This window comes from Exophiala xenobiotica (genome assembly GCF_000835505.1).
Source record: "Exophiala xenobiotica strain CBS 118157 unplaced genomic scaffold supercont1.7, whole genome shotgun sequence".
NCBI classification, from domain to species: Eukaryota; Fungi; Ascomycota; class Eurotiomycetes; order Chaetothyriales; family Herpotrichiellaceae; genus Exophiala; species Exophiala xenobiotica.
The window spans coordinates 181,493-207,065 of NW_013562488.1; the positions used below are offsets into that span (position 1 = coordinate 181,493).

The 25,573-nt window shown below is 52.3% G+C and overlaps 11 protein-coding genes across 11 annotated transcripts; 4 read left to right on the top strand and 7 right to left on the bottom strand.

The window, feature by feature from the left end:
* The first annotated feature begins 275 nt into the window (after positions 1 to 275).
* Positions 276 to 4,037, top strand: PV05_10762 (uncharacterized protein). The gene is made up of 2 exons (XM_013454178.1): positions 276 to 1,166; positions 1,214 to 4,037. The coding sequence occupies exons 1-2, from the start codon at positions 1,145 to 1,147 to the stop codon at positions 3,811 to 3,813; spliced, it is 2,622 nt and encodes an 873-aa protein (XP_013309632.1). The 5' UTR covers positions 276 to 1,144; the 3' UTR covers positions 3,814 to 4,037.
* Positions 4,038 to 4,648: 611 nt separating this feature from the next.
* On the bottom strand, positions 4,649 to 5,137 carry PV05_10763 (uncharacterized protein; the record flags this gene model as incomplete). The annotated part of the gene is made up of 1 exon (XM_013454179.1): positions 4,649 to 5,137. The coding sequence occupies one exon, from the start codon at positions 5,135 to 5,137 to the stop codon at positions 4,649 to 4,651; it is 489 nt and encodes a 162-aa protein (XP_013309633.1).
* Positions 5,138 to 5,626: 489 nt separating this feature from the next.
* Positions 5,627 to 7,296, bottom strand: PV05_10764 (uncharacterized protein). The gene is made up of 2 exons (XM_013454180.1): positions 7,177 to 7,296; positions 5,627 to 7,114 (listed from the first exon to the last, which is right to left on the bottom strand). Exons 1-2 carry the CDS (start codon positions 7,229 to 7,231, stop codon positions 5,742 to 5,744), a joined length of 1,428 nt encoding a protein of 475 aa, XP_013309634.1. The 5' UTR covers positions 7,232 to 7,296; the 3' UTR covers positions 5,627 to 5,741.
* A 243-nt stretch (positions 7,297 to 7,539) lies between these two features.
* PV05_10765 (uncharacterized protein) lies at positions 7,540 to 8,916 on the bottom strand. The gene is made up of 2 exons (XM_013454181.1): positions 8,599 to 8,916; positions 7,540 to 8,480 (listed from the first exon to the last, which is right to left on the bottom strand). The coding sequence occupies exons 1-2, from the start codon at positions 8,723 to 8,725 to the stop codon at positions 7,657 to 7,659; spliced, it is 951 nt and encodes a 316-aa protein (XP_013309635.1). The 5' UTR covers positions 8,726 to 8,916; the 3' UTR covers positions 7,540 to 7,656.
* A 222-nt stretch (positions 8,917 to 9,138) lies between these two features.
* PV05_10766 (uncharacterized protein) lies at positions 9,139 to 13,153 on the bottom strand. The gene is made up of 5 exons (XM_013454182.1): positions 12,338 to 13,153; positions 12,157 to 12,253; positions 12,016 to 12,097; positions 11,924 to 11,967; positions 9,139 to 11,871 (listed from the first exon to the last, which is right to left on the bottom strand). Exons 1-5 carry the CDS (start codon positions 12,449 to 12,451, stop codon positions 9,473 to 9,475), a joined length of 2,736 nt encoding a protein of 911 aa, XP_013309636.1. The 5' UTR covers positions 12,452 to 13,153; the 3' UTR covers positions 9,139 to 9,472.
* A 249-nt stretch (positions 13,154 to 13,402) lies between these two features.
* Positions 13,403 to 15,368, bottom strand: PV05_10767 (uncharacterized protein). The gene has a single exon (XM_013454183.1). It carries the CDS (start codon positions 15,137 to 15,139, stop codon positions 13,445 to 13,447), a length of 1,695 nt encoding a protein of 564 aa, XP_013309637.1. The 5' UTR covers positions 15,140 to 15,368; the 3' UTR covers positions 13,403 to 13,444.
* Positions 15,369 to 15,540: 172 nt separating this feature from the next.
* Positions 15,541 to 17,780, top strand: PV05_10768 (uncharacterized protein). The gene is made up of 2 exons (XM_013454184.1): positions 15,541 to 17,553; positions 17,600 to 17,780. The coding sequence occupies exon 1, from the start codon at positions 15,597 to 15,599 to the stop codon at positions 16,296 to 16,298; it is 702 nt and encodes a 233-aa protein (XP_013309638.1). The 5' UTR covers positions 15,541 to 15,596; the 3' UTR covers positions 16,299 to 17,553; positions 17,600 to 17,780.
* PV05_10769 (uncharacterized protein) lies at positions 16,307 to 17,480 on the bottom strand (the record flags this gene model as incomplete). Its single annotated transcript, XM_013454185.1, has 4 exons — positions 16,307 to 16,555; positions 16,606 to 17,089; positions 17,190 to 17,286; positions 17,360 to 17,480. 4 exons carry the CDS (start codon positions 17,478 to 17,480, stop codon positions 16,307 to 16,309), a joined length of 951 nt encoding a protein of 316 aa, XP_013309639.1.
* Positions 17,781 to 18,976: 1,196 nt separating the features above from the next.
* Positions 18,977 to 19,846, top strand: PV05_10770 (uncharacterized protein; the record flags this gene model as incomplete). Its single annotated transcript, XM_013454186.1, has 2 exons — positions 18,977 to 19,287; positions 19,339 to 19,846. The coding sequence occupies 2 exons, from the start codon at positions 18,977 to 18,979 to the stop codon at positions 19,844 to 19,846; spliced, it is 819 nt and encodes a 272-aa protein (XP_013309640.1).
* Positions 19,847 to 20,600: 754 nt separating this feature from the next.
* PV05_10771 (uncharacterized protein) lies at positions 20,601 to 23,774 on the bottom strand. Its single transcript, XM_013454187.1, has 4 exons — positions 22,770 to 23,774; positions 22,408 to 22,708; positions 21,829 to 22,351; positions 20,601 to 21,636 (listed from the first exon to the last, which is right to left on the bottom strand). Exons 1-4 carry the CDS (start codon positions 23,037 to 23,039, stop codon positions 20,904 to 20,906), a joined length of 1,827 nt encoding a protein of 608 aa, XP_013309641.1. The 5' UTR covers positions 23,040 to 23,774; the 3' UTR covers positions 20,601 to 20,903.
* Positions 23,775 to 24,448: 674 nt separating this feature from the next.
* PV05_10772 (uncharacterized protein) lies at positions 24,449 to 25,551 on the top strand. The gene has a single exon (XM_013454188.1). The coding sequence runs from the start codon at positions 24,866 to 24,868 to the stop codon at positions 25,253 to 25,255; it is 390 nt and encodes a 129-aa protein (XP_013309642.1). The 5' UTR covers positions 24,449 to 24,865; the 3' UTR covers positions 25,256 to 25,551.
* The last annotated feature ends 22 nt before the right edge of the window (positions 25,552 to 25,573 follow it).

Here is a 25,573-nt window from a genome sequence, read left to right on the forward strand (position 1 = left end):
TTACAGCACGCGCCACGTGGAAGGAAAAATTTTCATCCCTCGGCTTGAAAATTTCATAAGTGCGGGAGCCAATTGCAGGCATTGTCTACCGCATCATTTGCCCATATGCGGCCTAGCTTTAGCCCTAGAGACGGAAGAGGATTAGCAGATCAACATTGATCCAACGTCAGGCGAGCACCGCCCACGCCGCCCTGCGTCAGATGAGCTCCCAAGACCAACCACGCCCAATTAAGGCTCCGTACACTTCCACCTGGGTCGCCTTTCTCCGTGGAGTCCTGTCCCTTCAGTGCCCTTCCTACTGCAGAGATGCCCAACACCTTACCCGTCACTGTGCCTGTCAAGTTGTGATTTGGTTATCACAGAAGCTGTGGAAGAACTTGCTTCCCGGTCGCAGATCACTTCCAGCCCGTTATTTACCCCAGCCTAAGCCCCCGGGTTTTGCGGGAAATTTGTGAAGACGCGAGGGTCGATCCAGAGCAATCGTACGGAGTAGCGCTTGACCACTCTTGGAAGACCAATTAGTGCAACTGGCGAGACTTACATGACTTGACCTCAGTAAGCTAGATCAGAAGAGAGCGATGGTTAACGGCGAGACGGCTTGGCGCTACAGGCAGCTTCTCGCTATCGTGGGTTTGCAGCGCCATCTCTAATCTGGACCAAGGCTGGGATATATCATCCCCCGTTGTCTTCGTGATTAACTCTGAGAATCCTGTGAAGACCACCATATCATGATTCGAGGATGGTGAAGAAAGGAACCAAAAGTACTATGTTCATAATGTGGTCCTTTCATGAGATCGTCTCCTGAAGGTGAGTGGTAAGTGGCTGACGTATCATTCGCACTGGACAAGGACAGGCGACGTTGCTCCACGGTCATTGATAGAGAAGGTGCGCTTTACACCGGAAGGCGTTCCTTGCGCCTTCCCACGTCGAGATGTTTTGGCAAGAACAGCATGTTGGCTTTATTCCTGCGATTGACTTCGTCTCGTCTAACTCTTTCCTTGACTCTTCCTGCGACTTGTGTCTGTACCGTTCAAGGCTGCGCCGGGAACCACAACTTCATTCTACAGATTCTACCTCACCGCGGAAACACTCCAAAAGCCTTCCAGTAATACCCATATGCCATGATCGACATCGTTAAGTTCCAATGGAGCAATGGGCGGTGAAAGGTGAGCAGAAGACAATGTTCCTGTACATGAGGCCTGACATGAGGCAGATCCTCCGAGGCGCTTTCTACTTGGAAAGAAGACGTCGCGCGAAGATGCCAGATCAATCCGATTTCCCCTGTCTACACGGCTAGACACGATCACTCGTCCGATTTCAGCTCTAGCCCGGCATCGTGTGCACCAACTTTCGGACATTCACGAAGTCTCAGGATCTTCAAAGACTGCCAACACCCCGAAATTTCCATCAGAATGGACCGATGGCGGCGACGAGAGACCCAAAACACCCCCTCTCCCTCATACCGACGCTCTTTCGCACACGACTTCATCCGAGTATCTTACGCCCACCGCACTACGCCTAGGACCACGAGATCTCACTGCTTTGGGCGACCGCACAGCCAGTGCCATTAGTCTTCCCCAACGACGCGTACCTGAGAGAAGATCTTCGGCAAGTATCTTTTCTCGAAGTCTCGCTGGGTCAAAACAAGGTTCACTGCAAGAGTTGCCTACATGGAAAATGCCGGAGTTGGACGACACCAGCAACGTTATACCCACCAGAGGACGTCTTGAATCTCCCGTTCGTCGTGCCATCAGTCGCAGCGCTCAGTCATCAGAAAGATTTCGACCCTCTCTAGCGCGGACGTTCATTCGCACTGCTCCACCACATGAGATCCTGGACAATAGCAGTGTCCGACATCCGCGCGTTGACTTATCCATACGCCTACCTTCACCTCTCTTCGTTGGGGGAGGTACCGTCGAGGGGCAAATGTCCATCGAGGTAGATGGCGCCGGACCACGGAGACCAAAGTTGAAGCCAATTTACATCTCCAAAGCTTCGGTGGACGTCATCGGCGTGGAGGAGATCAGTGATGGAAGAAGATGGGTGTTCCTTTCTCTAGCCACGGAAATGTTCGATAGGGAAAATCCACCTCCCCCATCTCTGGTCGCATCCCAATATCCTCAGGACAGTCCAGATCTGTGGTGGGAGCTGAAATCAGCCAAAACAACGGTCCCGTTCTGCATCAACTTGCCCCTGAAGCTCGGACCGCCGCCATACGCGTCCAAACCGGCTGCCATACGGTATCTCTTGTGCCCCTCGCTTCTAATCAAAGTGGGAGACAAAAGAAGTGTCGTCAGGCAAACCTGGAGTATTCAAATGCTCACTGTCCACGATCCAGAAAAAGCTCTTGCGAGCCTGCCAAGTCCGCTGTTGGCTGCCGATACATTATACCTCGCCAAAGAACCTGAAATCCAGACAGTCAAGCTGACTGCGGGCCTTCACAGGCAGACGTGGGTCAACGGGGCGAATATCTTCATTGACATCCACGTTGCCAACAACACTGCCAGATCACTCAAGAAGATTGAGGTGCAGTTGGAGAAAACCACCTTGTGGTATACCCATGCACCGGCAGGGACGTTTGAAAAGAGTGCGAACCATCTCCGATTGCCAAAACGCTCCGACACCGAGATTGTCAGTGGAACAACCGTCAAGAAGTCCGACACCTGGCAAGGGGTACCGTCTCATTCTTCGGAGGTCAGAACTATCGAGCTTGAGGCACCTCGTGGCCATGTCACTATCAGCACTGGTAGGTATTTTGAGGTCAGATATTTCGTCAATGTCGTCGTCACTGTCAAAATGTTCAAAACCATTGCAGTGCAGCTCCCTGTCACCATCATACCGATCAACTCTTTGGATATCTTGCCAAATTCCCTCGCACAGGTGGCTGCATCCATCGAGGCGAAGCGTGCGAGAACAGTTCCAGTCCCACGGAATATCTCTGCACCAACATCGTATCATCAAGGTCAGGCCTTTACCGTTCCTGTGAGACGCTCTTTAGAGACCACAAGGAAAGAGAAGGACAACCTTCCGCTCACGGATATGGACAACCTCAAAGCCGACGTCGATAACTCTCCGAGGAGATCGCATGGCTATGGTCACCGTCAAGAAGGGTTGATCGGCAATGGAGTGGACGAAAACGCTGCTCCGGGACCATCGAACAACGCTTGTTCCTCGCATCACCATGTGAAAAGGCATCCAAGCTGCTACCATTGTCATATTACCGCTGGAGATGAGGCGTCGCCAGTACACGAGGGTCCGCGGCTACCTCGACTCCAGGTGTCGACCTCTGGGCTTGGATTCTCCGAGTCAGAATTTGATGTGCCTGCTGATTCTCCTCCTCGGAAGGTCATGCTCAGCGAACGAGAGCGTAATATGATCAATCAACAGAGAGAACTCCGCAAGCGAGAGGACCGGAGAGACAAGAAAACAAAGCGGCCCAGCACCGACATCAAGCGCGGAGACGAGCCACGTCGATCGAGAGAGCAGTCAAGCTACAACAACGTGGTGGCCAGCGCCAAAGTAGAGCCGAAGCTACCAGAACTTGGAGATGCTGGTCTTGGTGGCATCAGATCCCGGACTGGTAGCATCAAAATCGGCACCTCGAAGCCGCCATCAAAGAGGGCAGTGGCTGTGAGGTCCAGGTCCAAGACGAACCCTGAGAGGCTGGCAAGGGTTCTGTCCGCTAAGAAGCCACGCCGAATGTCGAGTGTGGACCGTGGACGACTTCCTGTTGACGGCCCTGGGTACGCCGGTACGCAACGAAGGATGAGTAAAGAGGTCGGATATCGTCCTAGTCTAGATCGGCTTTTTTGAGGGTTGCGGACACAGAGACGAGCACGATTAGTGCACAAGCATGGTAGAGTGGTATCCTCGTACGGAAGAGATTTCCTTTGGAAGCACAGAAAGTAAGGACTCACTCCTGGATATGTATGATAGGATACATTGCGCCCACCTTGTAAATTAGACAGTGCATCAGCTCGATAGCAAAGTATGATTGATTCCCTAAACCCAGCTGAGGCTGGTCCTCGGGTACAATGGATGGCAGTTTTACTCCGTCATATTTCTCCGTCAAGGAACGAAAACAAGATCCGGCACATGTCAAGTAGGTCAAAAGTACAACCCCAAAAGACGAGAACGCCTGATGCAGGTCAAGAAGATGATAGAGCCTCCCGGATGTCAAAGACCCTATCTGCGGAGTGAGACAGGAGCGATGGGATAGAAGCTCCGGGAGAGTCAGATCGAAGCTATGGCGGCGAGCGTGCCGACGATAACATGAACGCACGCGTGGCTGGAGGGAAACGGTGAAGGTGGTAAGACAGAGCGCTGCAAGTGAGGCTGTTGGCGGACAGAGACCCTTACAGCAAGAGGAGGGCTAAGTTCGTGTTAGTTCGAGCGGCGACGTCAATAGATATAGGACAGGCTTCTCTCACAAGGTTTGTGACTTCAGTGTCAGGTCCTGTGGCATCACTTCTGCCCCAGATGGACGGTACGGCACCTCTGAGGCACATAAGCCCTTTTTGTCCGCGGATGCATCCTCGACAACTTGTCCACCATATCTCACAGCGTGACTGTGAAGGACCGTGAGGGACCGACTGTTGGTCATAGCCCCCGTTTCCTTCCGCCAGTTGTCCGCCACGGTACGTGGCCGTCATATGACCAGCATCAGCTTGACGCAGCCCTCCTTTGCTCGCGGACCCAGGAAGTCCAATTGGTAATCGGCCAGCACGGGGTCGACTTCGGCGTGGATGCTGGCGTCTGTGTCGGCAGAGGCGGTCCAGGCTGACATGAGACAAAGAAGCATGTACGCAGCGCCCAGTGGCCGGTAGATGGACGCTTGTTGTTCAGCCAGTGCGATGATCTCGTGAGCTAGATGATTGGGTTCGTCGACGAGATTTGCGTCCTTGGGATCGTACGCGCGTAGGATGGTGTTGAGCAAGATGCTCATTGTGAGCCCGAAGCCGTAGAGGCACTGCCGACGCGCACGGTTCTGGCTGGCCTCGCTGATCCCAGGTACGCTTGTCGTGGCAGCATCGTCGTCGGACCTCGGACTCAAGCAGTGCGGTTGTTGCGGCCTGCAAGTGTCGAGGAAGGTGACACAGTTCTGGAAATCGCGTGTCATACAAGGTCCTGGCTTCATGGAGGAATTCTCTCTCGGCTTCATACTAGCTCGAGAAGACAGCGGCCGTTGTATGAAACCCACTTCGCGAGGTTAGCTTAAGGCTGCCCACCAGCCTTGCGTATCGGCTTCTTGCCAGGACATGCTACTGTATGACAACGGACTGTGCGATGATGAGCAGTATGTGTTTTCTCGGTGGAGGTGTTTGATGAGTGGTGCTCGCGGCCGTAAGCGCTGCGAAGCACTCTTCTCAAGTAGCAGCAATGATCTGCCCCCAAGGCTGATAAACAACAACACACACCCAGTACTTCGAGCTATTCGATTACAAAGATACTAGTAATGATCAACATCGTCGTTGGGGCCATGAACCTGTGATGGGTCGTATCTTCCAATCTTCGGGAGATTTCTATACTAATGATGAGCATTCTCGTAAATTGACCGCTCGATGCTATCGTGGATCTCAGCTGGGTGAACCCATGTATGATTCATAATGGCTGAACAAAGCAGACCATTTATTATTAATATCAACCAGTTTCCACATCTCCCCTTAATAGTCGAACGACCATACAAGCCTTTTCCGCATGTCAATATCAACACTATTTTAGACCGTATGTAGGGCCAGATCCTAGGGCACATCCATATCTGATATCCGTGTGAGACTATCTTCCAACTTCTGACACACTGCTTTGACGAATTCGGATTCACTTTGGACTCCCAAATCCAACGCTCCAATTTGCCATGTAATAGTAACGGTCATCGGCCCGTCGGAGGCGCTCACGACATTGAAATTCAAAGCCGGACCATTGACGTCCGTCGACTGAGCGAAGACCAAATCGGTGACCGAAACGTGCTCGCAGTTACCAGCAGGCTGGAAGTTGCCGAGATTACTGACTTCGTATGAACCACCCCGACGCTGGTGCAGTTTGGATAATGTCCACGCTCGTATGTCACTCAGATATCTCAAGAGTCCGACTGACTGATCTTGCGTCCTGCTCGCCGCTGCCGCAAGCTTATCTGTCATGGATTTCGCCCTTGCCCATAAGGGAGTCGTCATCGTCTGCGGAGAAGCCCTATTCAGGATCTCGACATCCCCAGCAACATACAGGCCCATCTCCTCATTAGACACGCCAACCGCGTTGCGCATATTGATGGCCGTCTGAGCGGCAAAGTTGTCATATCCTTCCGGCAACAGTTCCGACAACGCCGAGACAATGAGCTGATGAATCAGTCCTGTTATTTTTGACCCTTGTGCTCGGCACTCCTTGAGGACCTTTCTGACGGTAGTAGCGTCGATCGAGCAAATTTCGACTCCAACTTGATACTTCTCGGGATGGTAGAATGTAGTGGACCCTGTCCATGTCGTAGGCGTGATAGTATTTAGTCCAAAGCCGAAGGAAGCTGGCAGGTATAGTCCGAGAAGTGGTGAGAGGAGGAAAGTCCATGAAATCGGTAGATTCGCCTTCGTGTCGAACGGCGGACTCAGAGGCCTAAACCCCTGAGAATGCACGAGGTTTTGCTTGCCACTTTGCTGGCCGACATTGTCCTGAAGCGCATCGAGAAAGGTCCTGTGAAAAGCGATTGCTGACATGCCGTCTCCTAGCGCGTGAGAGAAGCAGAATCCGATAAAGCATCGCGTCTCGGATAAGGGCAGGATGATGATCCTCCAGGGTGGTATTGAAGGTGGCCATTTCGTGTCGAGTATGCTAGGCAGTAGCAGCTGAATGGCCTGGGTCTCGCTCTCCACCCCTTGCCGAAAGAATTGCACATGCTGATTCAAATCAAGGCGCGGACAGAATTGGTAGAAAGGTGATTTCGTATCAGAGCCTGCAATGCTCGCGCTGAGAAGAGGGTGACGATCGATGCACTTCCGCAATGCAGGCGCGAAGGTGTAAATTGAAGTCAAGTCCGTGGGAGTGGAGAACTCATAGATACTACCCACGACCAGTGCGCGATAGAACCCGACAGACTCGCGTACGATGCATCGACATTCGCCGGAACCTGCAATCAAACTCTGTCAGCAGATGGAGACGTTTGCATGGTCGGCAGAGAGTAATCCTTACTTGCTGCACGCAGATAGTTGTCTCCGCGCGGTGAGCTCGACCGAGCGAAGCACATCTTCAATTGGTCGTTGGCCTTTTATGGGTTATATCAGGTCCTAGATCCGTCAAGCAGTCGGCACCTGGTCTGAGATAGGAGCATCCGCGTTCACCAGTAGATACATATGAATGCATGAAGGAAACCCATCCCCCTTTTCCCGGATCCTCCGGAGGTTTAACTGCCTGGTTTGGTCAAGCGTGCCCTGAATTTCAACCTCCAGATCACAAACGCGTACTCACTGGAGACGGATAGCGTCAGCGAAAGCACGAGTACTATTATCGAAGTTTTATGATACCGTCGGATTGAGAAGCAAAATGCCCACGAGGGTCAAGTTTAATGGCAGTCGCTGGGGGAACCGTCTCTGTTCCTGAGTTCTATGGACAGGTACGGAATAGATTCGATACAGTCCTGTCGGAAGGTCGGAAGAAGTCAAGTTTCGGCATTCAATGCCCTACTGGCTCCGCGACAAGCACCAGGCTGGCTCCAATACCCTCGCTGTCCAGAGGCCGCTCATCGACTTCATCCTCACCAGAAGCCGGGACATACAACCTGAGCTCCCTTATTCCGACACCGCGTTCCCTCATCCAGGCTTCGTCCTCGTTGTCCCTGGGTGCATGAATCTCGATACCCACTCTGCCTTTCACGCCTTTCATTGCCTCTTCGTCCGGCGAACTCAGAAGAAAACTGACGCTCGTGTTGGGCATATACCGGAACCCACCGTGGACTTTGGGCTCTGCGCCACTGACAGCGCTATACAACTTCAAGTAGTTTTCGATATGCGATTCGGGCACGACGACTTCGACGGACATAATTCCCTTGACACCACAAGGATGAGTCGATATTGAGGTGTCTTTGTATGGCACGCGCAGGCTTCGGTCCGTCACATCGTGGCAATAGAATGGTGTATCGAGTCGGCCGTTGGGGAAGTACTGCTCGACTGGCTTGGGAACATTGGGCGCATCGTTGTCGAATAGTGGTTTCGTGACATACCATTCGCACTGTTGGCCGTCTTTTCGCTTGCGTCCGCCGAAGAGGGGTTGTTTGAAGCGTACACCGAGACCGCCGTCGCCACAGCCGGAGGACTCGAGTCGTTTCGTGACTGTAGCATGCGTCTCTTGCGCAGTTTGAGGTGTGGTGAGCGCGAAGTCGATGAGACCTGGAGTTTTGGGTGCCCAGTCGAAGAACTCTTTCGGCTCGGATATCCAGTTCAGCAGTTCGATGTACGTGCCGTCAGCGAATATAATCAGCTTGTTGCGGGATGAGCCGCCTGGATATCGCTGTTATAAGCTGGGAAGCCCTCTCAATGCAACAAGTGCACAAAGACATAGACGCCTCGCAGTGGCATTTACGATGGACAGGAATCAAGCGCGTGGGGGTTAAATTACCTGCATGAGTCCCTCCCTCAATGATTCTGAAATTGTCACTGAGCCAGGCTGGCGGGTCCTCGAAATCCGGAGAGCTCAGAAGGAGGATGACATGGTCGTGGCAGTATTCGGACCCTGCTGTAGTCATTATTGCAGGAATATTGTAGCTATCTATAATAGCTCCTCGCAAGGAATTCGACGTGGTGGGACAATCAGTTTGCAGCGTCAACCTATTGCGGTTCAACAACCACAGGTAGGCTACTGCCCGTATGTGCGACGACACTTCCTCTCAAGTAAGGAACCTTCTGAAGGAAATTGTTAAAAGGCGCCGAAGATGAGTCATGCTGCCGCGGGATCGTTGATGAGGCTAGCGAGGCTAGATATCTCAACTTCAAGAGGAGTGCAAACTCGGCAAACTATCTTGGCATATTTGTCAAGTTTTACTGCTTCCTGGGTTGCAGCCCAGGTGCCATCGTGTCCGGGTTCGTGTCTGTGCATTTGGATGCATTGGCCGACGTCGATATGAAGGCGAAAGCAGAAAGACGGAGCGCAAGCAAGGTAAAGAGAGGTGAAGTACTCGTACCGCAGCCCGCTAAGGCCCCTCTACTCTATTATTCACAAATCAAGAGTTTTCATGTCTCCTATGGTGACATCTTTCCCAAAAAAGCCAATCTGCTGGCAACTTGCACGGCAGCTCAACTCAGCATGATATGATCATGGAGTCGTGTGGTCATAGCTAACGCCATCCTTCGCTCGTCATCTCTTCATGCAAGGTCAAGGACATTATGTCTAGATGCTCCGGGAAAACGCCTGGCCCTCAAGTTATATGGTACAGAATCAGACGCCCTCAACACCTTCGCCAAAATTAAGCCCATGTGTCTTGCGGCGCACAAATTCAGCTCTGTTCTCTGGCGGCGACAGCTTGCTTCCCTTGGGCTTTCGTACTTGTCGGCGAATCGTCCGGCTTGTTCGTAACGTTGGACAGGCTGATAGCAATCTTGCGCGGCTTCCGTCCTTCAACATGATTCTCGGTATCTGCGCTGCTGGACAGCGTAGATTGATCTGCCGCTTGCTTCGATCGCAAGAAGCCTTTCTTACGCTTCAGCGAGCCCGATGAGCCAAGGCTAGACGCGCTCGAAGCCGAGTTTCTTCGTTTCGGTCCACCTGACAATTTCCCTAGTTCATCTTCATCATCATCTTCTTGCCGTCTTCGTTTTTCTGTCACCCGTTCGGGAGGATGTTGCAGCTCTGGCTCTTTGATGTCGGGGGATGGCTGCAACTTCTTCTCAGAAATAGCCTTGCTCTCGGGAGATGACCCCTCCTTGGCGCTTTCAGGGGTCAGCGGTGTTTGTGGCGTGACAGCTTTCGCATCCATGTTCTCGTCCTCATCATCGTCCGGGTAGTCGACCAGAGGCTTGCTGATAGGCGAAGCAGCGCCATTCGTCATGTCAGACTTGATCCGCTTACGATGCCATTGCATACGCTCAGAAACATCCTCTGCGTTCTCACGCTCGGCGTCTTCATCATGCTCCTCTTCTTCATCGTCGGAAGTGTTGAAATAGTCTTCTTCATTCGCATCCATTTCCTGCAGTCCTTGCCATCTTCCATTGATGTGGGTCCGATTCATCGGAGGTGTGGCATCGTCCTGGCTGAAGAGGGTATGGTCCGGTTCGGGGTGATCTGTCGTCAGCTGTTCAAATCTCAGTAGGATCTGTTCGAATGTGTCCACGTAAGTGACATCTTGGAGCTGCTGCCGATAGTTCTCGCCAAGGTGGAGCATGATCGGCTTGATGGCCTCCCTTTTGATGAACTCGAACAGTTCCAGACACGCCGAATTCAGGAGGTTATCCCTAGGCATTGTCTCTATCACTATTCCCAGAATGGCACCAAACGCGCCACTCTTGATGACTTGAGCCGCATAAAATTGATCTTGCAGTGATATGCACGTCCGGAAGAATTTCAAGGCGGTCAATTTGAGAGGCTTCTGTGGCACTTGTAATAGTTGGGCCGCTCGTGGCGATGGATCCTCTGAAAGGATGAATGATCGACTCCTCATGGAATGCTGTCGGACAAAAAAGGTCAATATCTCCACGAGATATGAGAACAAGGAAACCTCCTGATATGAAAAATCCTGCATTGACTCCCGAAATTCGAGGTCTTTTAGCGGTTTGAATAGCTTGCGACAGGAGCGATCGAAATTCTCTTGGGCAAACTCCTCGCGCTTCTGCTGTGCATCGGTCATTTGGGGCGGCCTAGACAGTTTCGTCATAAACTCGGAATTCTGTCGATTAGCCATGGGATCGTTGGAAGGAGGCTGAGGATCCAATAAGATTTTTATCGCGTCCGCCAGCTGATTCTTCACGCCTAGATCAGTCTCGGCATGCAAGAGGTCGATTAGTGTGTCGGTCAATGGTGTCTTCTTTTCGTGCACAGCTTTCAACATGTAACCCCTCATCATATTCGGGTCGTGATCCAGAAGAGCCACCAAAATGTCGATGCCTGTTGTTCTCATTGATGGTTCTGGGTGCTTGACGGCGAAGGTGATGACTGAGAAGAGGCCATGAGCAATAAAGTTGTTGAGCAGATTAGCCCTTGCCTGCATTTGCAACGTCTTCGCAATCGCGGCGCATTGTTGCAGGAAATGCACAGCTTGTTCTTTTCGCTTCACATCGTTGTTTTCCGGGCTGAAAATTGCAAAGAGTTCCTTCAAGAAGGCGGTGTTGTTCTGTAGGTGTTGTACAATGTCGACTTGATTGAAGAAAATAAGGGAATTCAAGACTCCAAAGGTAGGATCGTCCAAGATCCGAGCCAGAACGACATCTTTTAGATACTGTAATCTCCACGTCTGCCTTATTTTCCGCTTGATGTTGGGATCCTTGATCTCAACCACCTCTTTATACCTGGATTCATCCGATAGATACTGTCGGTGATTGGCCTTGTGCGTGGGGAAGTCGGGGTCATATTCGAGTGCGCCCACTACTCCGATGATGATATCGTCGGTGACGAGGTGTTCGATGACTGTGTTGTCGTTCATCAAAATTAGAGCCTTCATGATATTGCACAGTCGATGCAAGTCTTGTAGGCTTTCAAGGTCCTCGGCGATCTCCACGAGTGGTATCAGCTTCTCAACATAGTGCTCTTTCAGTAAGAATTTCGCAAGTGCTTCTCGACCGCCTTGAGTGATGCTGGCTTGCCGGATGTTCTGTTCGATTTCGTCCAGATTCCTCAATTCCGGGGGGTTGAGGGTAAAGGAAGTGGAGATATTGTCCACGCCATCATCCGACACGCCGTCATCTAGACATGCGATCAGTACGTGAATTGGAAGCCCAGCTCTTGCAGAACATACCAGGCATTGACAATAGCTGCTGTTGGACTTGATGCACAAATTCCCTGACACGCGATCAATATCCTTTCGCCACTAGGCGCTACCGGGCTTACCATATAACTGCACACCCTTCCGCCTCTTGAAAACTGAGGGCCATATCAGTGCCATTGGTTTCGGTCCATACTATCAAGGTGTCTATCACGCGTCAGTCCCCGTTCCATCAAGCAATACCGGCGACGGCAAAGATTTCCAACCTTGTTGTTTCTGATATCCGTCATCTTTGACTATTTTCGTTTCGAGCAACATGCGATCGGGTTGGTCCTCGGACTCGACGTAGATGCGCGGTTCATCCTATTGTAACAGTCTTAGTATGACTTTCTCTCCCAGGCCAGCGCGCAGGATTGCGAACACGAAGGATTGTGATATTAAACGTACGTTGATGACCTGCCCAGTGCAGAAGCCGGTGCCTCTATCGAACCAGTCATTGTCGCGCAGCTCATAAACTTTGACTCTCTTCTTGTCGTTGGCAAGCGGCGCTTGCATTGCCATGACGCAGGAAGAGGACGGAACGAATGGACATCAGCTAGCGGTGATCGGAGACCGCGTGCTGACTTTGTTTTGAGGTGGCCAGAATGCGCAGGCGAAGTGAAGTTGGTTCTCGTGATACAGAACAGGTGGCGCGGGGGCGGGATCACGCAGAGGTGCAGGCCAAGGGCCCAGCGCAGGAAGATTTTTGATAGGCGAAGACTGGCGCACACGCTCCAGGCAGCGCGCAGTAAACGGTCCGTTCGGTGGTGAAAAGTGTTTGTCCCAAGGTAGTGAAAGGTGAATCGGAGAAAAGACGTGATGTATCGTGGATGACGTGCGATGCAGCAATGGAGGGTTTGGCGATGAATGGTGACAGACGGATGATAACCAGATTGGTGTGGTTACGAGAGGCAGGAGGAAGGATGAGCAGGCTAGGCTCTGGCCCTGTGGATGATGAGCACAGACTCGGACTCCAGATGCAGCATGCAAGCCCAACGCCTGGTGCCGGAGTCGGGAGGCCAGGGTGTGTCGGGTTATCGAGAGTGGGAATCCACCGAGCCCGCACAAGGTGATGCCTTAGCGTGGGTGGTGTTCCAAAGACAACAGAGTGCAGTTGACTGCTGTAGAGGTACGAGTAGATGGTGGCGGTATGTTTGCAGGATCCTCCTCTTTCAGTTGATTGCGTTCAAGATGAATCTGCTGACCTCGAGCGATGGAATTGCTTGTGGTGTTGGTGGGAAAGGAAAAGTGACGAGCGAGCACCGGCGCAGGCAAAGGTGGACGTGGTGGACTAAAAAAGAGTGGAACATGTCAGGGACGCGAAGTGCCTAAAATGCAAGCCATGCGATGACATCAAAAGCGCCGCAAGCCTAACGAGCCCCTCCACGCACCAACACACCCGCCGTCGATCCTCAAGGTGCGGTTTGCCAAAAGCACCATCATGCTCGTTTATTTAATCATCTCGACAACAAGACGGTCCTGTAAATCTCCATGTTCATCTGACTCTACGCAGGTCTAATATATGGCAATCCCTGAATTCCACCATCGGTCGCCCTGATGCAAGCCTACCGTCCTTGATCCCTCTTGATACCACGTCCACCATCCCTCGTCCTTGCCTCCTGGGCCGAAACCCAAGCCTCGAAGAAAACTGATCGGGACGGGCTCAAACAACCACAGTCCACATCGTGCAAAGTCGTCTGCAAGCAGTGGGCCCGTGAAGTAGAGAAACACCATCACAAATAAGAGATTGGTTGTTTGTTTCGCGGCTCGAGGAAGCGATTTTGCTTGAGGGGCATATTTGTAGAGGGACTTGACCATGAAGGACTGTACAAAGCTTCCAATCGCTTGGGTGAGAAAGAACAACAACGGTCCCGAAAATGGCCGAGAAGGCACAATGGAAAAGGTGGTATAGCTGCCAGCAGCATGGATCGATCCCGACAGCCCGAAGGCGACCAGAAGTTGAATCACTCGTGCCGCATTGCCTCGTTTGTCAATATTTAACCTGTCGATGATGACTCTGGATGGCTCTGAGATGCCGAATCGAAACATCTGATGCCAGAATTTGCCCCAAAACCCGGCCAAGCCAGTATGCAAGACTGATGTCGTGAGCGGATACCAAAATGGCGCATACATCCAAGGCTCCAGAAGTGGTGACTTCGTGAATTTTGAAACATCCACTAGGCAGGGCAGAACGACTGTGAAGAACAGTGGGCTTAGGCTGAAAATAAACGTCAAGGCGCTGATAACTCCTGCCATGGACATCAAAAGCCGAATAAACCGTGTGGCTCCAGGTACTGTCTCATTGAGTGCCGAGAGCCAGGGCCATAAAGTCGGCGACTCAAGTGGCATCAGACCCAGGAAATATGGATCTGTCACCATCGTCGTCTTGAGGAAATCGAGTAGGAGGTAAGCAACGACAAAATCTTGCAGTGCTCGGGCTTGCAGTGCTCTCAAGCTCCGCTTCGGGACTGCCGTAGCCTTGCTGCAATCGTAGTCTTCAGCCCCAGAAACGCGACCAGGATCTGCGGGCACTGGGCCGTCGATAGCTCCAAGTGTTGAAATGCGGTGAGACCAGTTTGGTCCTCGGAAACTGGTGGTCAAATCCACGATCCAGTCGATGCTGTGAAGCAAGCCTTTACCATGAGGGAACCCCTGCCATACCAAAGTGTATAGACGTGTTGCAGGTTCTTCCGAGCCATCAAATGGGGGCTGCTTGTTATCCGTCGACGTATAGACCCCTGGTACTTTGCGTTTCCTCAAGTCAATGCTTGCTGAGCCATTGGAAGAAAATTGGTGTACAGAGCCATGAGACTGGCTGTGTTTGCTTTTGGCACTCGCAGGTCTAGTCTCCAGTCGCCGAAAGCTCTGTGCAGGATCGTTAAAGACTAGCAAGGCTGCCGCCATTATGATCCCCCAGTGATTGCTCAAGCCAATGCCATATCCGCCCGCGAACCATAGCGTTCTTCGGTGAGCATACAGGTACAGAGTGTGCGCCACGGTAAAAAAGAATGCGAGATATCTGATGGCTCTCGCCAGTCTTCTCGAGGACAGTCGCGGAGCTATTGCAAGAGCAAGAAGCAGATACGCGACCGGCAGAGTATCCCACGGGTAGAGAAAAGGAGTGTATTCTCTCGAGGCGATAGCTGCATCATACCGTCGCTGTCGTTCTGCCAACGTCTGGCGGTAAAGAGAGACATATTGAGAAGGCATGATGAGCCCACAGCTACAACCCAAGGCTGGTCCTGCGAAAGGAAAAGACGAAGATTAAACAGTGAGTCGCACCACAAGATCGCTTGCAAGAGTCATGACGTGAACACAACAGTCAAGGGAGGAAGAAAACCACTGCTTTACGCCCTTCCACCACAACCAACTGAGGTCGCCCTCGCGTTACTTCGTCTCGAGACTAACCTGAGCTGCCCTAGAAACGTGATAGTAAGAGGCAGAATGTAGAGCAGACGGAGAAGATGAGAAAGCTGTCTGATGCCTGATGTCCCTTTCCCTGGTAGTGGCAATATCCGGCGGATCATAGCGATTTCAACCGCCGAGCAACCAGTTCAGTGCCAGTTTCACAAACGGCACCTAGAGGGAGGTCTTTGATGCCACCACTGACCTGCCGAGTTCGAGGGTAGATCTTTACTGACTACACGCGGGCGACCGGGGCATCGCGATGGATGTTCCTACGGTAGGTGACCTTCCACCGTCGTGCTTCTACATTCCTAGTTTCATCTCGGCAGCCGAAGAAGAACAAGTCACGAAAGACATTCGAAAGGTTCCCGACTCGCGCTGGACAGTCCTGACTCACCGACGCCTTCTGTCCCTTCCATCAACCCTGACCGGTCCTGCTCGTGACACCCTTATTGATGCGCCGCTACCATCCTACCTCTACTGGATCGTCATTCGATTACAAGAAGCAGGATATTTCACGGCGTCTACCCATCAAAGGCCCAACCATGTCTTGATCAACGAGTATAAAACTGCAGAAGGCATCATGCCACATGAAGATGGACCTTCGTACAATCCGATAACCGCAACTGTGAGCTTGGGCAGCCACACCATTCTTGAAATCTACAAAAAGAACGGGCAAGGAGAACGAGATGCGAAGCCTTCCTGGCGGATACTGCAAGAACCACGAAGCTTGCTAGTTACGACTGGAGAGATGTATGTCAAGACCTTGCATGGGATATCCGAACTCGAGAGCGACGACAACTTGAACCCGGAAGACATTGTTAACTGGGATTTGATTGAACAAAAGGATATTTATCAATCGGGCAAAGCTGAGAGAGGAACTAGAATCAGTCTCACATTTCGTGATGTGATCAAGGTTGCTAAATTGGGCGGAGCCATGAAGTTCATGTCCAAAAAGGCTTGAAGCAGCGTCTATTTGTCTCGAGACAAGATTTCTCCCTGTGCGGCTGGCATCATGGCTCCCTCTGCAGGCTTGTTCTTGTTCTTGAAATCATCAACCATTTCAGCCATGGTCACCCACTCTACACCTTCATGCTTGTTAATGTGCTCAATCAACCTCTCGTGCATCAGCAGCACATGCGGTCGGCCCGACACATCAGGATGAATTGTCATTGGAAAGATGAATTCGTCATATTCACGATAGAAATAGTCGAAGTGGTCCTGAACAATATCAGTATCAAGATCGGCAGCTCCAGTCAGCAGCTGCTTACCCGCCACAAGTCTTCGACATCTCTGGGGTTCACCCAACCGTGGCTATTCGGAACCTTCTTCATGAACATCATTGGAGGAAGGTCGTCGAGGTACCAATTTGCTGGGATTTCGACAAGCCCCGTCTCCTTTCCCTTCTTGAAAGGTTTCATCCACTCTGCAGCCTTCTTACCATAATCAATCTTCGCCCACTCATCGCCAGTGTGCAGATAATATGCTTGACAGTCATGGTGGCTCATGCTATGGTCGTATTCGATTCCATATGCCAACAGTAGCTCTGTGGCTTCTTTGCTTACTTCCCACCAAGGAGCGACAATACCGCGTGGTGGCTTACCATGGCAAAAGTCTGTCAGCATACGATATGTGTAATCGAGGATGTCTCTCTGTTGCTCCAAAGTCATGTCCACTGGGTTCTCGTGGCTATAGCCATGGAGCCCAATCTCATGACCGGCATCACGAACCATTGCACATTCTTCAGGAAATGTTCTGGGTGACGTCCATTCCATCAGCAAACTTGCCCACACGATATTGGGGCTGGGCAGGAGGGATGACCTAATTGTGCGGTCCAGATGAACGTGCTACTTACTCGAGACTGTGACCTGGGATAAACCAAGAAGCTTTGATATGGTATTTATCAAACAGTTTCAGTAGCCTCCGAACCCCCTCAGTGCCGGCGAAGTAACCTGTTGTTCTCTATCAGTGGCCTGGAGCGGTCCATTGGGTTTGCCACGATGCCTCGGAAGGTCTCCCACTCACCTCGAGAAATATCACTCGTGGAATCTTCTCCTTTATACGAGCCTAGCCATCCTGCTATGGCATCGATGTCGACCCCGTAGGAAACCAGGACTCGCTTCTTTGGTTTCGTGATGCTTGACATGATTATGATCAATTCAATCACAGATTTTGTCAGAGAACAGCGGACTGCCGACCTGAACGCAGTGGAAATTAAGGTATTGACGCCATTGATATATGTTGTCATTTCTGACAACCTGGAAGGAATCCCCAGATCTGAACATGACGTCTATTGATCTCCAGACTCCGCTTCCCCATCCTTCATGCTCCTCCTGCCCGATTCGGCTACCTTTATCAAGCAAAGGATGAACACCAGGCGGAAAATCATCTTCCTTTTATTGGAGGTCAGGATTGAAGCGCGAGGATCGAAGGTCATCGAATGCTGGATATGTAGTCTAGAAGTATTTCGTTCTGAGTGCTTTGTCTAGGTCTCACGTGCTTCGAGTTCCCAACCATCCTTCAAATGATTCATGATTATGAACACGATGTGCTTTAATTGCCATCGAAGTAAGGCTTGTCGTGCAAGGATTATCACCCGGCGTCGTCCAGACTGTGCCAAATGGCCACAGACATCCCAGCTAGCGGAGCACTGGGGAAGCTCTTGCCGTACAGCGCCAATGAAGCCTAAATGTCGTATTCAGCAGGCCAAGATGGGCGATGGGCGCGAACTGCGCCTAATGGGTTGGACCTCGACGCCAGGTCTTATCCCTTCTGCCTCACCCGAACCTTGTTGTCTCGCTGAACAAATGCGGACGAGGAGGATGATATTGTGGTCAGTGCCGCTGGCTATCGAGTCTCGAGGTTGGTGGTCACGAGGAAGTGCCAGAACTGCCCTTCCCGCTTACTCCCTTGACGAGTCCACCAATCCCACGGCCCAGCCACTCTATGCAGGATCATGCGAGATTCTCTTCGTATCTACCTGTAGGTATCCGAGCACAGAATGCCGCCAATGGTGAACCCAGGATGAAGCCTGTCAACGAACGCCAGCTGCTTTCGCATGCCAATGCCATTTTCATAGTCAATTGGCTGATCCTTTCGTATCCGTGGATCCCGTGATGGGATAATGATCTCAGCTGAAGTCAAGAGCTCTCCTCGCCTTTCTCTTGTCAAGTCTTCACTAAAGACTTTCTTTTGAGCCCCACACAAACTGCCACGCAAAGGTTCTGAACGACTACGACAGCGCCCTGGGCGCAACGAGGCAAGCCGAGGCCTACAGTACAACTCTTCTCTCATTGTAGTCGACATCGCTGATCGCGTGGGACGCGGAAGGAGTAAGCCTCCCATCCAGCATGCCGAATTGCTATGACCGAGTACCATAAATCTTTCACGCCTGCACAGCTGCTGTCTCTCGACGTAGCAGCCAGAGTCTCAGCATGTCTATCCCTTGCAGGAGCCTCGTTCACCATCATCAGTTTCCTCAGTTATCCACCACTCCGAAAGCCTGTTAATCGACTGGCGTTTTCCATTGCGGTATCGAACATATTTGGTTGCATGGCTTATAGTTGGGGACGATATCCAATTGCTGCTGGAAGGGATTCAGCATGGTGCCAGACTCAAGGAATGTTTATTACGTGGTTTGTCATGACCGATCCGCTGCTGGTACAGTTCGACCCGTCCGAGAAAGGGTTGTCAATGACTGACGCAATATCCAAGGTGACGGTCCTAGCGTTAAATGTTCTTCTCACTGTGCGAACGAGCCGAAACGCTCATCAGCTGAAAAAGATCGATTCTTACGGGATATGCTTTGCATTCGTGGCGCCTTTCATTCCTGCACTGGTGTTTCTATGCTGGAGACCCGATGGGCGGACAGTATATGGAGATGCGACTTTGTGGTGCTGGATCGCTAGAGAAAAGGATATCCTTCGACTTGTGGAATTCTATGTCCCCGTATGGTAAGGCCAGGTGATCGCTTGACAAGTCGAGTACGACCACTGACTTCGCAGGGTCATGATTCTCCTATCCCTCTGCCTGTTCGCTCTCAGTGGCAAGCAAATCCTCCAGGTCCGGAAAAAGCTCAAAGTTGCCAAATGCGAGTTTGATTCTGGCGAGACTGTCTGTTCGGCCGAGCCAAAAGACCGCCGCTTCTCGACTTTTGCTCGATCTTTCATGTCACGGACTTTCAGCGCCGACTCACAAACGCCGGCTGAACCCCAGAGCACCTTCAGCCCTGAAACAGAGTCAAAAGTGTTGGAGCCGCTGGCACCTGTACGGTCCCGCGAAGTCCTGGGTACGGCCGACATCTCGCCTGTGGCAGCATCAATATTTCCCATTCTCGACCGGCAGCCGTCAGAACAGAGCAAGTCACGCAACAAGGCAGCCTCGAGGTTTGACAAGGTTCACTGGAAGTACGCCAAATTTGCCTTTCTTTGCACGGTGGTCCTTTTCATTACTTGGGTGTGTTTTATGTCCCATCTAGATCTTCTGGCCAGTGTATATGCGATCGCTCGCTAATCAATTACCATCTAGATACCCATCAGCGTCAATCGAGTGTATAATAACTTCATCAATCCGGACCACCAGATTTACGGCCTATATTTTGCATCGGCGCTCTGCATACCATTGCACGGGTTTGGAAATTTCATCATATACACTACAACTAGCTGGACCGAATGTCGAGAATTCTTGACATGTTCTGGGAATCGGTGCTCGAACAGGACCTTGAGAAGATCGTCACAGGTTCGGTTTCGGGAATCCAGATACGATGATGGGGCGAGGTCTTGGATGAGGAGGTTCGCGAAGGTATTTGGGAATAGGGAGAACACGGACGTTCCTCTTTCGCCTGCTGGCCAGGGTTGATTGACGTGGATACGTGTACTGCCAGATTACACATATTCCCAAATTTTGGTACCCAGTGTCTAGCTGGTTTTGTGCTTGTACTCGCGATGGGAACGCAGCTGCGTAAGGTCTTCGCCCTATCTGGACACATACGTGTTCGCCACTCCTCAGTCACGTCCACGGCCCGTCTTTGCATTGTGGGACTTTCAAAGGGTCTCGCATATGGTGGGAATGAGCTTGCCTCAGGGTGCTCAATATCGGTGGCACGCAAGCCTTGATCGTTGAACTCATGATAGAAGCGCCCCGCCCAGGCCTAGCCTGTCCTTGTGTTTTGCACGCTTACGGAGTCCTGTACAGCAAAGGCAAAAGGGAGCCGGGAAGGCTCAGGTCGAACGAAGCTTATTTCCGATGTGGGACAGAGCAGGCGAACTTGGAGCTACACTGTGGTCAGATTTCGTTTTCGACTGTGTTCTGTCTTATTTGCGAAAAGCTCGAATTAACAATTGACCCATCATGCAGCAGTCTTTAGGCAAGCCGTCCGACTGTCTGTTATGTTCGACACAATTCTTTTGGTCAAATAATGCCTAACGTACGGAGTACGGTGTACACCCTGCTGCATGTTACCTTTGACTTGGTCTGTACGTTGGACCGAGCTCCTTTTTTGTCTTTGCAGCATGCCACATCGCCTTTCCACCGAGTCCCGTCTTGTCTTTTGCCCTACCATAGCCTTCGCTTAAGCACTTTGCTGGTTGTGGTGATGCTTGGCGTGCAGTTCCTCGACGGGGGCATCGACCGCATAATTCATCGTCTTGCGCATGTCGCCGAGGAAAAGGCACAAGATGCACGCCACCGCCCCGAAGGCCGCGGCGATTATGTACACGACCCGGAGGCTGTCTGCAAAGGCCTGCTTCAGCCCAGCCACGCCCGCCGCGATGATGGCGGGAGTGACGCCCGGAATGCCCGCTAGCGCAGCTGTGTCGCCGCCGGCCAGCGCGCCGATGAACGCCTTGAGACTGCTTGCGGGCAATCCTGCCGCGAGGGCGGCCTTGCCGATGTCGTTGGGCAGGTTCGTGTCGAGGCGGGTGTTCAATGCGGCCGAGTAGATGGCGGTGAACATTGTCGCCGCAACGGCGCGCGAGGACGTCACTACTGCGGTGGCGGTCGCGATGAGCCGGTGCGGCGTGGAGAGTTGGACGCCTGTGATGATCAGGATGAGTGGGGCGCCGAAGCCGAAGCCCGCGAGCGCACAGAAAGCGAGTTGGCTGAAACTGTCGCCCGGTTGGATCGTGCAGAGACCCACGATGCCTGCGGTGAAGAAGAGGAAGCCGAGGAACAAGGGTTCGCGGATCGTGCGGAAGCGTGTGCTCGAGTAGCCCCAGACCAGGGCGGACAGGAGGCCGGCGATCCAGTAGGGTTGGGACCGCGCCACAGTTATGAAGGGGTCGGTTGTGAACAGCGAGGACGACCTGAGAAGGAGAGGCGGTTAGTGACTATGCTCGGTGACGGGGGGAACGCATTTCGTGCTTCTTCCATCACCTCATCGCCTTCGTCTACTGCTAATCGGCTCGAGGCATTGATGGGCTGCGGGTGGGAATGTGCAAGAGAGAGCGAAGGACTTGGAGGGAAAAGGCGAGCGAGAGCCAAGGGAGTCGACTTACATGACTGGGAAAAAGACAATGTATGAGAAGAGCATGATACCCTCGACAAAGATGAGGGCGACGCAAATGGCGAATGTGCGCCCTCTGTCCTTGCCGCCTTTGAACAAGTCGTGGTGTAGGACTCCAGTGCGGGTGCCTTTCCACTCGTACACACCGAAGCCAATCATGATCACGATGCCTAGGACAAGGGTGACGAGTGTCCGAGAATTCGTCCAGGAATACAATCCACCACCCAGATTGAGGCCCACGAGGAACAAGGACAAACCGGCCGTGAGGAGACCGATGCCGGGAAGGTCGAGATGGGTCAGCTTTTGCCAGAAAGAAAGGTGGTCAAGACGGGTGTGTCGCTTGGGCGGTCGGTAGCCGACGAAGATACCAATCGCGGTGATGGCCCAGAGCGCCATTTGAATCCACCAGAACTTGCGCCAGCCGTCCTTCTCGTTGGCCCTGGTCAGAGCGCCGATGATCAGAGGACCTGAGATAGCGCCCAAGGCTGCGGCGATGTTCATACAAGCTTGAGCCACTGTATAGGTGGGTTAGTGGATCTCCTGCAAGGAATATATCGGGGGCTCAACGTACTCGGTCTCCATTTTCTGGGCAGAATCTCGCTGGGCACTGCATATGCAAGAGGGACTGAAGCAAATCCGACACCGATCAATGTTTGTGCTGCGATCAGCCTGTAGATGTCGTCCGACCCAGGCGCGATTGCAGCGCCGATAAGCGATATGAGGGAGGAGCCAACGAGGATGAACTTTCGCGCCTGGAAGGTATCTGATGCAGCGGATATGACTGGGCCGAGCACAGCTTGTACCAGAGACAGCGAGTTGGGTACCCACGTCTGGGTTTCTGCGTTGTTAAGGTCCTTGCCAATGATAGACAGCTAGATTCGCTAGTCAGGACTCCTCAGGCACTTGAAGATTGGCTCAAGTAAGGGTACTTACCACGGCCGGAGGACCTTGGAGGGCAAAGACTTGCACCATGTTGAGGACGAACATAGCCAAAAGAGCTATGTAGGTACGAGCATGCAGTTCCGGTTCCTCGTCCACATCATCGTAAACGAGATTGTGCTCGTTGGCGCCAACATCTTCAAGGTGCTTTTCGTCCGAGAGTGCATCGGTCTTTTCGTCGTACGGAGCTACCTTCACTTGCTGTTCTTGAGGTTGAGGAGCGTTAGCTGTGACGCTGTCTGCGGTCGTCTTGTTGGTAGCCATGTTTCTTCTCGCAAGAGATTGATGGCAACGGTGTTGATGTTGGTGGGGGCTTGCCCTTGCTAAAGTCCAGGAAACGTGGCAGATGTCCAGGGCTTTGTAGCCGACAGTGAGCACCGTCCGACGTTACCGCGATGCCGTGGGGACATCTCTGATAGGCTCGCAAGATGAGAGCCAGGAGGAAGGCAGATAAGAGAGGACCGAATCAATCTGCGGGGTTCTGGGGTCTAGTGCGACAGGAAATGGGACGCCTTGAACCCGTCGTGGGACGTTGAACCACCATCATTGACTCTGGCGCGAAGTAGGTCTAGATGCAGACGACAGAATAGGACTTCGGTCAGCCGGCCACCATATTGCACCACTGGCTTCCTGGAAAGGATTGCTTTGCCGGCCCTCGGCGAGTTTCTTTTCTCCAGTCAAGCCATTGGCGATCCTAGACGCAAGAGACGAACGCACCGAGTCATATTGACGAGACCTACGATCCGAACATGAAACACACACGTCAGTAGCGTGGTACCAGAATCGATAGCTTGCCTCCGTCACTCCATCCGTCAAGGTGAGCAGAGAGGGCTGTTGTTTTGTGCTTCGTAGGAACAGGAGCCTATGGACGCCCGTGGGGTTATCGAAGCCATCCCCGGCGTTGTCAAAGGGAGCGAGGGAGCCTGGGGAGCCCCGTGATTTGCTCCCGTAATCTATATTGCGGGGAATTGTTCCCACCATTTTATACCGGATGATGCCGGAGTATTGCTTCGCATTTTGCGGGGGAAGATCGGTTGGTTCGGTTTCTTTCTTTCTCAACAGAGAGTTCCATTCGAAGAGGGTCAATTCAAGTCGAGTAGCGAGCCCAATCGAGGACTTCCTACGTTTTTCACACGTCTTTCACGCGTCTGATCTCCGTGGTCGCCAGGAACAAGATAAACGGTCGCTTTGGTACTGGGAGGAAGATCTGGCGTTTGCTCCTATCTCGACTGGGCCTGCGCTAAGCAGGCGGATTCCTTCCCTCGTGGACAGGTTGGACGTCCAGACCTGGCGCGGTCATCAGACGACGCTCCGGCACGCGCTACACACGTTGAAACTTCGTGAGGGTTTCAGAATCAGAGATCTTGGCTGAAAGTTGCAAGTCTCAGCATTTGGAGGAGTAGCGGCCCGTTTTGCGTAGCGGATAGGACCACATGTAAATCCGGGAAGCCATGGCCGTATGAGTGTATCAATTGAGTCGAAAGACCTCTCAGTGTCGCTTCATCTGCCTGTGCCTTGAGACCAACCTCAGGATCTTGCTCCCAATCTTTGTAATGTTGGGTCCTTCATCTCCTTCAGCCTTGGGTGACCAAGCCAAGACACTAAACCGCTTCTAGACTTCAGTCCCTATCTCAGGTGCTGAGTTCAACTCCTCACCGTCGATCAAGTCAGTACCTACCTAGGTAGGCTGCGCTGACATTCATCTACAACGTCGAGCAACCTGCCTTCCTGTGCGGTGCGAGTCCGACTCGGTCTTTCCCACCAGTGGCCGCTTTCGCCACAGGTGCCCGTTCCCAGCACTCATCGAGGAATGGCCGGAATTTGCAGACGAGATTGTACTTGATCTACGCAATTCCAAGCACGAGTCCGATATCGACCCTCCCGTCCGTACACCCAAGCGCTCGACCTCCACGCAGAAAGACGCATGGTCCGAAACCAGCGAGGAAGAAGAGGATGAAATCTTCACTCCAAGAGGTCAGCCCGGCGAGGATTCCGTGACAAGTTGTGATGCAAGCGAAAAAGGAGGTCTACTCCAAGGTCTGTTAGACTATGCTGAGTACGAACATGTCGAGCGTGATCCAGAAGGTGCAATGAAGAGGCGGGCAACGAGGATTGATATCTCGGAAGACGAAATCCCAGTAAAGCATGAAGATCCATGTGTTGTCGACCATGGTCAAGCGCCTAAAAGCGTTTTGATGGAGATTGACGTCCAAAGGAAACTGTGTAATGTTTGCTTGAAGCGCTTCTCCAGAACCGACGCCCTGAAACGCCATCACAAGTCCGTCCACCAGAGACTCAGACCATTCAAATGTATTGACTGTGGTCTTCGATATCAACGCAAGTATCTCCTCGACCCGCACCGGGGCTTCCGCAGAGCCGTCCACGCCAGGGCCAGGGTTGCTAGATCTCTTGAGCAAGGAGAACGCGGGACACACAAATTATTTGGCGCGAGGAAAAAGATCAGAACAAAGGAAGCTTGAACCAGGACTCGTCCATTGTGCAGCTCTACCTCCTGAATGATGGAGCCATGAATATGCAGGCTGTCCTGTCAGTCGTGGCTTGGGTCGATGGTTTCGTGCAGATTCCTGACTTGAGCTTAGTTATCGATGTAATCTAATATAAGACCGACCTAGCCCTCAAAAAAGGTCGGGACGGTAACAGGCTCTCCGCTGGCCACAGCTGCGACGCTCTCCACAAAGCCTTATGTGTTCATGCACGGAACCGGCTGGGAGGATGTGCAGGCGAGGAAAGGCCGCGAAATTTCTCAGGACCCATATGATATCCTCTCACACGTACGA

Coding starts and splice junctions, on each gene's coding strand:
- PV05_10767 (XM_013454183.1), bottom strand. CDS start 15,139: ATGCCTTCTCAATATGTCTCTCTTTACCGCCAGACGTTGGCAGAACGA.
- PV05_10765 (XM_013454181.1), bottom strand. CDS start 8,725: ATGACTACAGCAGGGTCCGAATACTGCCACGACCATGTCATCCTCCTT. Junction 8,481..8,598: donor TGAGGGAGGGACTCATGCAG/GTAATTTAACCC, acceptor AGCGATATCCAG/GCGGCTCATCCCGCAACAAG.
- PV05_10762 (XM_013454178.1), top strand. CDS start 1,145: ATGGAGCAATGGGCGGTGAAAG. Junction 1,167..1,213: donor GGAGCAATGGGCGGTGAAAG/GTGAGCAGAAGA, acceptor GACATGAGGCAG/ATCCTCCGAGGCGCTTTCTA.
- PV05_10764 (XM_013454180.1), bottom strand. CDS start 7,231: ATGTGCTTCGCTCGGTCGAGCTCACCGCGCGGAGACAACTATCTGCGT. Junction 7,115..7,176: donor CAACTATCTGCGTGCAGCAA/GTAAGGATTACT, acceptor GTTTGATTGCAG/GTTCCGGCGAATGTCGATGC.
- PV05_10771 (XM_013454187.1), bottom strand. CDS start 23,039: ATGGCTACCAACAAGACGACCGCAGACAGCGTCACAGCTAACGCTCCT. Junction 22,709..22,769: donor TCCAAGGTCCTCCGGCCGTG/GTAAGTACCCTT, acceptor TAGCGAATCTAG/CTGTCTATCATTGGCAAGGA. Junction 22,352..22,407: donor GCCCAGAAAATGGAGACCGA/GTACGTTGAGCC, acceptor CCACCTATACAG/TGGCTCAAGCTTGTATGAAC.
- PV05_10766 (XM_013454182.1), bottom strand. CDS start 12,451: ATGGCAATGCAAGCGCCGCTTGCCAACGACAAGAAGAGAGTCAAAGTT. Junction 12,254..12,337: donor GCACTGGGCAGGTCATCAAC/GTACGTTTAATA, acceptor CTGTTACAATAG/GATGAACCGCGCATCTACGT. Junction 12,098..12,156: donor CGGATATCAGAAACAACAAG/GTTGGAAATCTT, acceptor GACGCGTGATAG/ACACCTTGATAGTATGGACC.
- PV05_10772 (XM_013454188.1), top strand. CDS start 24,866: ATGAAGAGGCGGGCAACGAGGATTGATATCTCGGAAGACGAAATCCCA.
- PV05_10768 (XM_013454184.1), top strand. CDS start 15,597: ATGGATGTTCCTACGGTAGGTGACCTTCCACCGTCGTGCTTCTACATT.